The 12,260-nt window shown below is 29.9% G+C and overlaps 1 protein-coding gene across 2 annotated transcripts in view; it reads left to right on the top strand.

The window, feature by feature from the left end:
- The window catches only part of LOC129976606 (thyroid hormone receptor beta-like), a 197,185-nt gene extending 185,282 nt beyond the window's left edge, over positions 1–11,903 (top strand). For both annotated transcript variants that reach the window (XM_056090250.1, XM_056090251.1), the window contains exons 3-4: positions 5,530–5,847; positions 10,400–11,903. In XM_056090250.1, coding sequence (XP_055946225.1) covers positions 5,530–5,847; positions 10,400–11,523 — 1,442 coding nt within the window. In that variant the 3' untranslated portion in view covers positions 11,524–11,903. The remainder of the gene's footprint in view (positions 1–5,529; positions 5,848–10,399) is intronic.
- Positions 11,904–12,260: the final 357 nt, after the last annotated feature.

Here is a 12,260-nt window from a genome sequence, read left to right as displayed (position 1 = left end):
TCAGTGAATTTTTCAGTTATTGCGTTTATATATAAGATTATATACGGGATTTATAGATGGTCTGTCATTTTAGGATTTGGTTCAGAATTTCTTAAGGATCTCCACTTTATACACTAAAACTGTGTATAAAATTTTATACATCTAGCTTTATTTTTTCTGCTTTTATGTTGGCGTGTTCTCTTGCCCTGGAACAGACATACTACCAGTGAATGGATTTCTTCCAAAATTTGATAATAAATTTTGGTGTAAAAACAACATACCAAATTCTATTCATCTAGCTCAAAGCGTTTACGAATTACCATGCCCATAGATAAAATAATATTCGCACAATTATAAAAATGGGGTTTGGAGGAGATGTGAAACTTGAAGATCAAAATCTCTATCTCGAATATTTTGATAACTGCGTTCCTTTGCCTTTGCATATACCTCCAAAACTCGAAAATAAAGTAAAAATATAAACAAATCAACCAGCTCCCTAGTTAAACAACTAGAAGAAATTTTTAAATAATTTTAATAAATTTTTTAAAAAATCTCATGTATTTTAATTCAATCCAATAGAGCACAAAATGTTATTTCATTCATTACTAATATGTATATCAGTTTAATCAGTGCATGATTAGATAGTACAATCAGTTTAATCTGTACATGATTAGATAGTACAGTCAGTTTAAATCAGTACATAATTAGATAGTACAATCAGTTTAATATGCATATAAAACTGATTGTACTATCTAATCATTTCAATTGCCCCAAAATAAGTTATTTCAAACTAGACTTCTATAATCTGAATAAAACTGAGTATAGGCTTAAGCTGTTGAGATAACATCTATGTTTAGCCAGTCACTAAGTCAGCCGTAGGCCTAAGTTTTTGCTTGGATATTTCGCTAATGTATTTTCTGGCAGTTAAAACTCCATTAATCACGGCCATCCTACTCGCACATTTCGATGTCACGTACCCTGGGATTATAACACTATTCAAGATGATACACAAAACCTTCAAGCACTTATGGTGGAATGACATGTTTTCGTAGTGTTTTTTAGCAAAACAAGCCATTTGATGTGTAAAGAGTTTATTAATTTAAACGGGCATTTTTGAAATGTTGAAAATTCCATTTATTTTTTAGTGTCTTCAGGGTTGTTATTAAAATAACTTTTTTCCTAAAAAATATTAATTGTTGTGAAATTTAAGTTGTAAATTATTTGAAATCTTATTTATTAGAATTGTAAGACCTATATCAAAATTTTCAGCTTGTGTTTAGGTGTTCGATTGGAGCATATGTGGATTCAGTTCTCGTTAAATTCAGACTTTTTAAATATTTTGATGATGGATTAGGCATCGAATTAAATTTAAAATTTTTATTTAAATCATATATGTACAAAAAAAAGCTCCATGCACTTTTTGTATCTATGAATTGATTTAAGATAATAAGTTTATACTGTTATATTTATTAAACTCTTCTAACCAAAATCGTATATCAAAATAACTAACACTTTTGAAGCTATCACTTACATGTAACGTTATATTCGTATTCAGAGCATTAAAACACTTTAAGAGAAAAGCGAATGACCATAAAATAAGTAAATGTAAATATAAAAGAGTATCAAACCTAAATGTATTTACTAAATAGTTTTTATTAAACGAAAGATGTTTAGAAATCATTCACGAAGTACTGTAAATACAACATTGTGATATAAGTGTTTAGAGCTCAGGTACAAAACTACTTCACTAAATAGAACATTATTTCGTGATATAAGCTTTTAGAACTCAGGTATAGAATACTGCTCTAAATACAATATCATTCTGTTGTTGTTGTTCCTTATGACACTTGCCATAGGTAAGCCTGTTGTTCGAAGACAGCGGATGTAGGCCTGAGGGGGATCGCCTTTCGTTTCTATAGTAGCGCCATCTAGGGCCAAGAGAACGACTTAGCTACACACACGTCACAACCCTTTTTACGGAGCGGACTTCATTCACGCATTTCATTCACTCAAACACAGATCGTAATTTAGACCTAAATCATAGAACAATCACCCCTGATCCAGTACCCCCAGTGGTATTACTCTTGACATGGAGGACTTAGTGACCACGACAGATTTAACGCGCGTCAGCCACCAAGCACGCGGGGAATCTTCGGCCGGCGGGGTTCGAACTCGCAACCTAAGGGGCGCGAATCCGACGCTCTACCAACCAGGCTATCCCGGCCTATACCATTCGGTGATATGTGTTTAGAACTCTGGTACAAAGTATTGCTCGAAATACAATATCATTTCGTAATATAATATGTGTTTAGAACTCAAGTACAAAATACTGCTCTAAATGCAACATTACTTCGTAATATAAGTGTTTAGAGCTCAGGTACAAAGTACTGTTCTAAATACAGTATCATTTCGTGGTATGTATTTAGAGCTCAGGTACAAAGTATTTCTCTAAATACGATATTATTTCGTCTTTTGATGAATAATTTAAGTATGACATTGGCTTAACAGTACATTTTTTTCTAATAAATGTGACATTGATATCTTTTGATAATTAATATACTACTTAGATAACTACGAATCTTTTGATAAAAATTTAAAATATGCTGTTAATAACTATGATTCTTTTCATAAATGATTAATTTCCGGCATTGATAACTGTGTTCGTGATAATTAGTTAATATATGGCATTGATAACTGTGCTCGTGATAATTAGTTAATATATGGCATTGATAACTGTGCTCGTGATAATTAGTTAATGTATGGCATTGATAACTGTGCTCGTGATAATTAGTTAATATATGGCATTGATAACTGTGCTCGTGATAATTAGTTAATATATGGCATTGATAACTGTGCTCGTGATAATTAGTTAATGTATGGCATTGATAACTGTGCTCGTGATAATTAGTTAATGTATGGCATTGATAACTGTGCTCGTGATAATTAGTTAATGTATGGCATTGATAACTGTGCTCGTGATAATTAGTTAATGTATGGCATTGATAACTGTGCTCGTGATAATTAGTTAATGTATGGCATTGATAACTGTGCTCGTGATAATTAGTTAATGTATGGCATTGATAACTGTGCTCGTGATAATTAGTTAATGTATGGCATTGATAACTGTGCTCGTGATAATTAGTTAATATATGGCATTGATAACTGTGCTCGTGATAATTAGTTAATGTATGGCATTGATAACTGTGCTCGTGATAATTAGTTAATGTATTGCATTGATAACTGTGCTCGTGATAATTAGTTAATATATGGCATTGATAACTGTGCTCGTGATAATTAGTTAATATATGGCATTGATAACTGTGCTCGTGATAATTAGTTAATATATGGCATTGAAAACTATAAATCTCGTATTAAATATTTAAAATATGCTATTATTAACTATGGATTTTCTTATAAATAATTAACCCTTATGTTCATTTTGTATAGTGTACCATACATACAACTTTATAAAAATATACTAACACTATAAAATAATTTTTGTAAAGTTGTATGTATGGTATACTATAAAAAATGTATAGCTACCTATATACTTTTTTTTTTTTTTTGCTTTTCTTCAAAAAAGCAATCTTGCCACGATAAGGGTTAATGTATGGCACTGACAATTGCGCACCTTTTGGTAATTAATTAATATATGGAATAAATAATTATAAATCTCTTTATAAATGTTTAAAATATGCTAATGATAACTGCGCACCTTCTCATAAATAATGAATTTATGGCATTGGCAACTGTGTGTGTTTTGATAATTACTTAATAAATTGCTTAGATAACTATAAATCTCGTAATCAATATTTAAAATATGCTATAATTAACTATGGATCTTCTCATAAATAATTAATGTATGGTAGTGGCAACTGTGCCTCTTTTGTTAATTAATTAATATACGACTTACATAACTATATATCTCTTGATAAATATTTAAATTGGGCTATTCTTAACTATGGATTTTCTTATAAATAATTAATGTATGGCATTGGCAACTGTGCTCCTTTTCATAGTTAAATAATGTATGGTATTGGCAACTGTGTTCCTTTTGATAGTTAATTAATATATGCCATTGATAACTAAAATTTTTTTGATAAATATTTGAAATATTCTATTCTTAACTATGGATCTTCTCATAAATAATTAATGTATGGTAGTGGCAACTGTGCCTCTTTTGTTAATTAATTAATATACGACTTAGATAACTATAAATCTCTTGATAAATATTTAAAATGGGCTATTCTTAACTAAGGATTTTCTTATAAATAATTAATGTATGGCATTGGCAACTGTGCTCCTTTTCATAGTTAAATAATGTATGGTATTGGCAACTGTGTTCCTTTTGATAGTTAATTAATATATGCCATTGATAACTAAAAATTTTTTGATAAATATTTGAAATATTCTATTCTTAACTATGGATCTTCTCATAAATAATTAATGTATGGTAGTGGCAACTGTGCCTCTTTTGTTAATTAATTAATATACGACTTAGATAACTATAAATCTCTTGATAAATATTTAAAATGGGCTATTCTTAACTAAGGATTTTCTTATAAATAATTAATGTATGGCATTGGCAACTGTGCTCCTTTTCATAGTTAATTAATGTATGGTATTGGCAACTGTGTTCCTTTTGATAGTTAATTAATATATGCCATTGATAACTAAAAATTTTTTGATAAATATTTGAAATATTCTATTCTTAACTATGGATCTTCTCATAAATAATTAATGTATGGTAGTGGCAACTGTGCCTCTTTTGTTAATTAATTAATATACGACTTAGATAACTATAAATCTCTTGATAAATATTTAAAATGGGCTATTCTTAACTAAGGATTTTCTTATAAATAATTAATGTATGGCATTGGCAACTGTGCTCCTTTTCATAGTTAAATAATGTATGGTATTGGCAACTGTGTTCCTTTTGATAGTTAATTAATATATGCCATTGATAACTAAAAATTTTTTGATAAATATTTGAAATATTCTATTCTTAACTATGGATCTTCTCATAAATAATTAATATATGGCATTGGCAACTGTGCATATTTAGCTAATTAATTAATACATGGCTTAGACAACTATGAATCTTTCGATAAAAATTAAAAATATGCTAATGATAACTATGCATCTTCTCATAAATAATTCATTTATGGCATTGTCAAATGTGCATCTTTTGATAATCAATTTAAGCATGCCATAGATATCTTCGCATATTTTGAAGAATAATTAAAATATACAACTGATAGTAATAACGTGAATATACTGATAAATAATTAAAACTACTAATCAAATTCTAAGATTTTAAATTATAAAACTATAATTATAATTTTAACTATAACTTAACTATATTATAAACTATAACTATAATTAATAGTTTAGTTTTCTATAAACTATAAACCTAAACTATAATTATCGATTGGTAACAATGGCTCTTTTGATAAATATTTGAAATAGTGCCACCATCACTTGAAATTCGAATAAAATCTTGTTCTTATTCCAAGTTAGAAACTGACGTAAAGCTTTCTCTCTTTGCAGCCATGAGCCTGCCTCCAAATGGCAGCCAGCAGTCGCCTCACCACCACTTGCCACCGCTGGATTGTCCGTCAGTCCCGACCCAGCACTACTCCTCCGCGTCGAGCAGGCGCCAGAAGGTATGCGGGGCCTGCGGAGACAGAGCCAAGAGCTACCATTTTGGCGGCATCTCCTGCGATTCCTGCAAGGCATTTTTTAGGAGATCCGTCCAGAACGAGGCCTTCAAGAACTTCCACTGCCCCTATGAGGGGAAGTGCGAGATCACTATCACCTCCAGAAAGTGCTGTCAGTACTGCAGATTCCAGAAATGTCTGTCCATCGGTACGCAAGATCTGCTGATTCCTTTCACTTGAATTTAATGCTGTGCTCGCACAAACTTGCATCTAAATCCGGACCCAGATTAAGTGCTTTATAGGCTCTTAGAGAATGCAAGTTACTGATTCCCCCCCCCCCAATTTATTCTTTCTAATTTTCAAAATTAGACGGGTTTTTTTTCCCAATAATTTTAACTTTCTGTATAAGCAGTTTTACTTAGCAAATAATAGAAATATTTAATTGCGGGTTTCTTTCGAAAAGGTAATTTTAATATTTCTCATGTGAAATTATATTTTGATTTAAATTTAAAAGCAATTTTAAAGAAAAAATTATTTCAAAACCCTTTAATCATTATATAAATACTATTTAACTAAAGAATTGAAATTTTTTAAAAAAATTAAATCAATATATTATTTATTTGGAATATTCGAATGAAATTATACATTTAAACGATACTTTATTTTAATATGAATCTGTTCAAATGCACAGTCTTGTAAAATTATATATGATTAATATATTCAGATAATGTTATAAAAAATCTATCAAACTTTTTGGGCTCCCAATGTCGTGTGGCCCGTAGGCAGTTACCTACTTTGCCTATTTGATAATATGGCCCTGCTCTAGGCAGAAACTTCTAATGAAAATAAAATTTACTAATGGCACTCTATTTTATATTTTAAAAATATAAAAATGAGATATAAAAATTTTTTGCATCAGTATAGTTTATTAACCTAGTGTTGCTTACCATTTATTTTGGTAGCTTCTTACTCGGCCTTCGATTTTTCCCCTTTATCTGATATTCCTGGACGCTCCATTACTATTTAAAAAAACAATTTATGGTTAAGGTTAAAGTTTAGGTATTCAGACGATGCTAACCGAGAGATGAAAATTTTCCATTACTGAAAAAGATAAACAAATTGGGAAACTATTCATTAGTGTTGCCACAAAAGTGTGTCTAAAATTAGAATTAACAAGTAATATTTTTAAAAACGCATTTGCTGTTGATTAAAGTTTTACTTTTCTTTTTTTGCCATTTCTTCTTCAAGTGCATTTTAAATACTTACTATGACGCTGTAATAATTTTCATTAAATATTTCAAACAATACTGACAAAACAAACCTCAAATGTCTTGGGTCAGATGACTCGCTATCTACCAATCAAAAAGCGAATAAAACGAATTGCTTACATAAAATTTTATTATATAATAGATAGATTTATTCTCTATTATTATAAAAAAATACATCGATACGAAAGAAATTATTTCATTAGTTCTCAAAGGGTTAATTTAAACTTTTATTTCTTATTTAAACTTTTATTGCCTATTTGTCATAAAGATAATGCTTGGTACTTTCTATCACAGTAGTTTAATTTATTTTTACACAATTTCATTTCTAAGCTGGACATCCAAGTGAAAATGAAATTTACTGACGCCACCTGCTTAATATCCTAAAAAAAATGTAAATAGAAATTTATTAAAACATTAAATCGATATAATTTTATTTAGTGCTTAACTTATTCCGTTGATAGTGACTGCTATTTTCACTCATAGCTATTTCATTCGATGTTTCTAAACTTTATACCTAGGAGTTGCCTTAATAGAAAAATAATTTGTTAACAGTCGAAATTTAATTACTTAAAAACGTAAAAAAGGTGCAACGAAAATATTTATAATATAATATTTTTTCATTAATTTATAAATTTATTTTATATTATTGTAGAGAAGCATAAATATGGAATTATCAGGCGTCCCGTTACATTTCCGTTTCCAAACAGTAGATTGCTTCAAATCAATTTGAAGTTATGCGTCTGGAATTTGTATGAACTGTGATTTATTGGCTAATTTACACATTTTGAGGTCCTTGGCCGTAAGCATTATTAGCCCCCCTCCTACTTTTTTTTAAATAGCTGTTAAATTTGCTTACACAATTCAACATTTTTCAATTTTTAAATTAATCAGCATATTGATTATTTATTATCTTAATTTTAAGTAAAAATTAATTAAAACTATACTATTCGGTAGAAATGAGTCATAATTATTAATTAATGATTTTCTTATTTCAAATTAAAAGCATTTAATTATGACAGTGAAATTATGAGGAAATAATAAACTTAAACAAATATAACATTAAGAGATTATTTTATAGGATCTATCAGGTGCAATATGTCATTACTCGCTAAATTATTAATATTCCGTCATATTATATATTAGTAATTTCCTTTCTTTAATTATTTAACTATATAAAATTCCTTTAATTTGTTTATGATTTTAATAATTAAATATAAACACAATTTTAGTTCTAATATTTCATAATTAATAGGATTTGCATTTTTTGCGTTTATTTATTTGGCAATTTATTTAATCCATCTTTTGGTAATCCGCCTTCTCAATTCAGTGGCTCTAGGCAGCTGCCTAGTTCCGCGTAGTTTGAAATCCATCACTGCTGAGACTTATATTAAATAATGTCTTATAAAATGAATTGGCTCAAAGAATATATTAACGAAATACTTTATCATTATTCCAAATGAATCATAATTATGATTTTGAGTGTTTAGAATAGAACTTTTTGAAATTTAATTTAATCTGTAAACAGTGAATTTAGCATTCATTTATATGAATTTTGAGTTTTCTTTCTATCAAATGCTCTCCCTTCTGATAATTTTCCTTCATAAATCAGAAAAATCACGAAGAATCGGCTGACTAGGCAGCAATCTAGAATCGCTAGGCTTAGAGGGACCGCAAATTTGTAGATTAAAAAAGTATTATTTGGCTTGTTGGCATATAAATAAATTTCTAAAAAACACTTATTCTATGTATTTATAAAATATATTAGGATATACTATCTTTTGCCGAGTATAATTGCTTGTATTCCTGTGCTGCATCATGTTCACTTAATTATTGTAGTATTTATAAATATATAGCTTCCGTTTAAATACAATTGCGTTCAAAAACAAGGATTTTTATGATCATAAGGCATAATAATAATTAAAATAAACATACATAAAACCAAATATTGTGTTTTTCACGGCCTCTTTGATGAAAGTCAGCATTCTTCGGAGAATACCATTGCTGTTCTCTAATTTCGTTGTTATCGGTAAAATAAGCACAAATAAAAAACGAATTATTGGTAGAAACATTTCAACAGTAAAAAAAAATCAATGAAATTATCGTCTAAAAATAAAGAAAGTCAAATAACTTATGTTATGAACGTGAATTCACAAATTTAGATATTAGAAGCGAAAATGCTTAGTTTAGATATGACAGTATGTGAACAAAATGTAACATCAGTTTGTGAGGTTTGGAATGGGAAGAATCATAAAAAAGGACGATAAAACCCCATTTTTTTAACGTTGTTTGAGAATTATGTCTAACAGAAATGTTCAAAATATTAAATAAGAAAATAACTTTTCCTTAAAAATAAAAGACTGAGAATCGAATACAAATAATTTGTTGTTTATTTTACTTTTTTTATATATGTCAAAAAATTATTTTCTAATGTAAATAAATTATTTCCTCCATAACCAATGCCAGTCATTAATCTGCTTGATTGTTTAATTAATCTGCTTGCATATTATTATATTTTTCAGTTAATAAACTCCATCAAAATCGTTACAATTCTGCAAAAAATGCCTGAAATCAATATAAATCTTTCATTTTATATAAACTTTAGGTTGAATTAAAACAACAACATATTACCGAGATAGAAAATTTTATCCGAATAAATATTTGAGGAAGCAGGAATCAAAGATATTTTCATATAGAGAATTGTACTATGTTGAATAATTAACCTCAATATTGAATTTTTTAAAAGATTATTCTTACTCTCACAACCGTTTCCTATATTAAACCATATTTTATTTCTATTATCAGCTTTGGGAAGTTATAATGTGTTTATATATCTATCCATATTTTAATGTTGTTTTCTCAAATTTTTAATTTTTGGCTAAAGTGTTTTCAGAAAATCTTCAGAAATTAAAATCAACTCATTTTTTTTGTTCAAATTTGCTATAATAATTTCTGTATTATAATTAATAGCATCTTAATTAGGTCTAGAATTCACAAAATAGATTCTTTCGCAGTAGTCCCTCAACTTCAGAATAAGCTATCTGATTGTTAAAAAAAAGATTTTTCAGTTGCTTTAATGCTTCGTAATAATGGAAAGAAATTAAAAATTTCATTTTATTTATCAGTAAAATCGTAATATTTTAAGACTGAATGAAATGTAATATTAATTTATTTTTTAACTCAAGAAATAAATGAAATATTTCTTGCCTGCATGATTTTGAACATCTCACCCAATCAACTTTCTGAAATAGGAGATTTTTTCCCATTATACCATGTTTAGGTTGAAGGATTCATTTTTTTTTTCCAATTTTCAGAACGCTTTTGCCTGATATATTTTTGCTTTGTGTGTAATTTTTCAATCTATTTTGAACAAAAATTCAAAAATATAAATGTTTTATAATGATCTTTCCCCAAAAAATTCATTCCGAACGAAGTCACATATCTTAAAGATCCCCATTTGCCTCTACATAATGATAATTTCTTTTGTTGTTTTAGGAATGGAAACTGGTTGGGTTATGACAGAAGAAGAACGTCTAGCCCTTGTCAAAAACCGAATGGAAAGAAAACAGAGACAGGGCGTGTCAGAATCTGGAGCTCATTCTCAAGAAACTGGGAAGAAGCCGTACCGCACAACTCCTATATCTGAATACGAACCTGACATAAACGACTTATCAAAGTACCTAGAGCCGGATGATATGAAGCTTATTGAGTTCCTCGTGAATGCGTACGAAGAAAGCTACAACGAAGTGCCTTTCAGTGAACACCTGCACAAAACTGTCCCGACGACCGGAAGGACCAGGACCGAGATCCTGGACATGTTCTTCACCGCCGTCAAACAGTTTACTAACTTCTCCCAAAAGCTGGATGCATTTTCCAAAATTCAGCAGCACGACAAAGAAATTCTGCTGAGAACTGGTGTCCTTGAGCTGTGCTTCATTCGCGGTGCCTATATTTATGACGATAAACTCGCCAGGTGGCCTCACACTGGCAAGCCTATGTACAGAGATTCTCCGACTCTGGATGCAGACGACATCAAGAAACTGGTGTCCGCCGAGCTGTTCGAGAAGCACATGGAGTTCATCCGCAGCATCAAAGACCTGCATCTGGACGAGGCCACCGTCATGCTGCTCCTAGTGATTGTCCTCATGTCTCCTGACCGACCTGGCTTGGAAAACGAGGTGTTGGTGGCAAAGGAGCAGGAGAAGTTTTACATTCTAATGAGAAAGTACATGAATTGGCGCTACGGAGAAGAGAACAATGCCACGCTGTATCCTAAAGTTTTACTTCGGTTGCCAGATCTGAGAGAACTCAATGATAATCACACAGATTATAATCTGAGATTGGCATCAGAAGAAATCCAGCAGATCCAACAGAAACTCTCTTCGCTGAAGATAGATTCATGTTTCCAGAGATCTGAAGGGGCATCCAGCAATATCAGCAGCCATGGATCGAGGAGCTCGACTCCAGGAACGAGTGCAGCCTCGAGCTCAGAGGCATACGCTCGTGTTCCTTGGAGCCTGGTTCGGGATGTCTTGAGGGCTCCGACTTCTCCCTATTCACAGGAAGAAGAGTCAAATTCTAGTGAAAGCTCGGACAGAGTGGCGCCTTTCCGAAGCTAAGATTTCTGTGTTTCCCTGTGTTGTTAGGTGTTTTTGTGCTCCCTTTGATTCTTTTTTGAAAGCAAGTTCTGTAATTTTTTCTTTGTTTTAACTTAATTTGGCAGCTATGCTTCTCAAATCGAAGTCAAATTATTTCGTGCTTTATCGAATCAGTATTTTTCTTGTGTTGTGATTGATTAATCTGATTAAGCAACAAAACCCTGATGGCTGAATAGTTTAGTTACGTTAATAAATTTTTTTTGATGATCATTCTTTCTGTCATCTAATGACATCATCCGATCTTCTTTGTCAATCCGATAGAATTTTTCGCAAAATGAATTTAATGTTTTTATCTTTACAGAAATAATTTAAATTTTTTAAAAAAAGAAGTAACAATCATAGACTGATAAAATTTCTACTTATTATTAATATATTTAATAAGAAACATATTTATATATATATTAAGAAGCATATATTTATAAACATATAAAAAATAAATATTTTATTTAACAAAAAAGAAACCTTTTTCATGTTATTTCCTATAAAATATACTATTTTTTTACTGAAATAGATAGAAATAAGTTTCAAAGTTGTCTGGTTGTAATTATTTATAAAATTATGAATTATTTTAGATTTCCACGAAGATTTAATTGAAAATCCTTCCTAAATGTATAGAAGTAAAACGAATTTATATCTAAGATATGGATACTTTTCATGGAAAAATCATAGACTAATAAAATTATTACTTCTTATATTAA

This window comes from Argiope bruennichi, chromosome 7, assembly GCF_947563725.1.
Source record: "Argiope bruennichi chromosome 7, qqArgBrue1.1, whole genome shotgun sequence".
NCBI lineage: Eukaryota > Metazoa > Arthropoda > Arachnida > Araneae > Araneidae > Argiope > Argiope bruennichi.
Note: the sequence above shows the minus strand (reverse complement) of the source record. Positions and strands in the feature narration are given on the sequence as shown.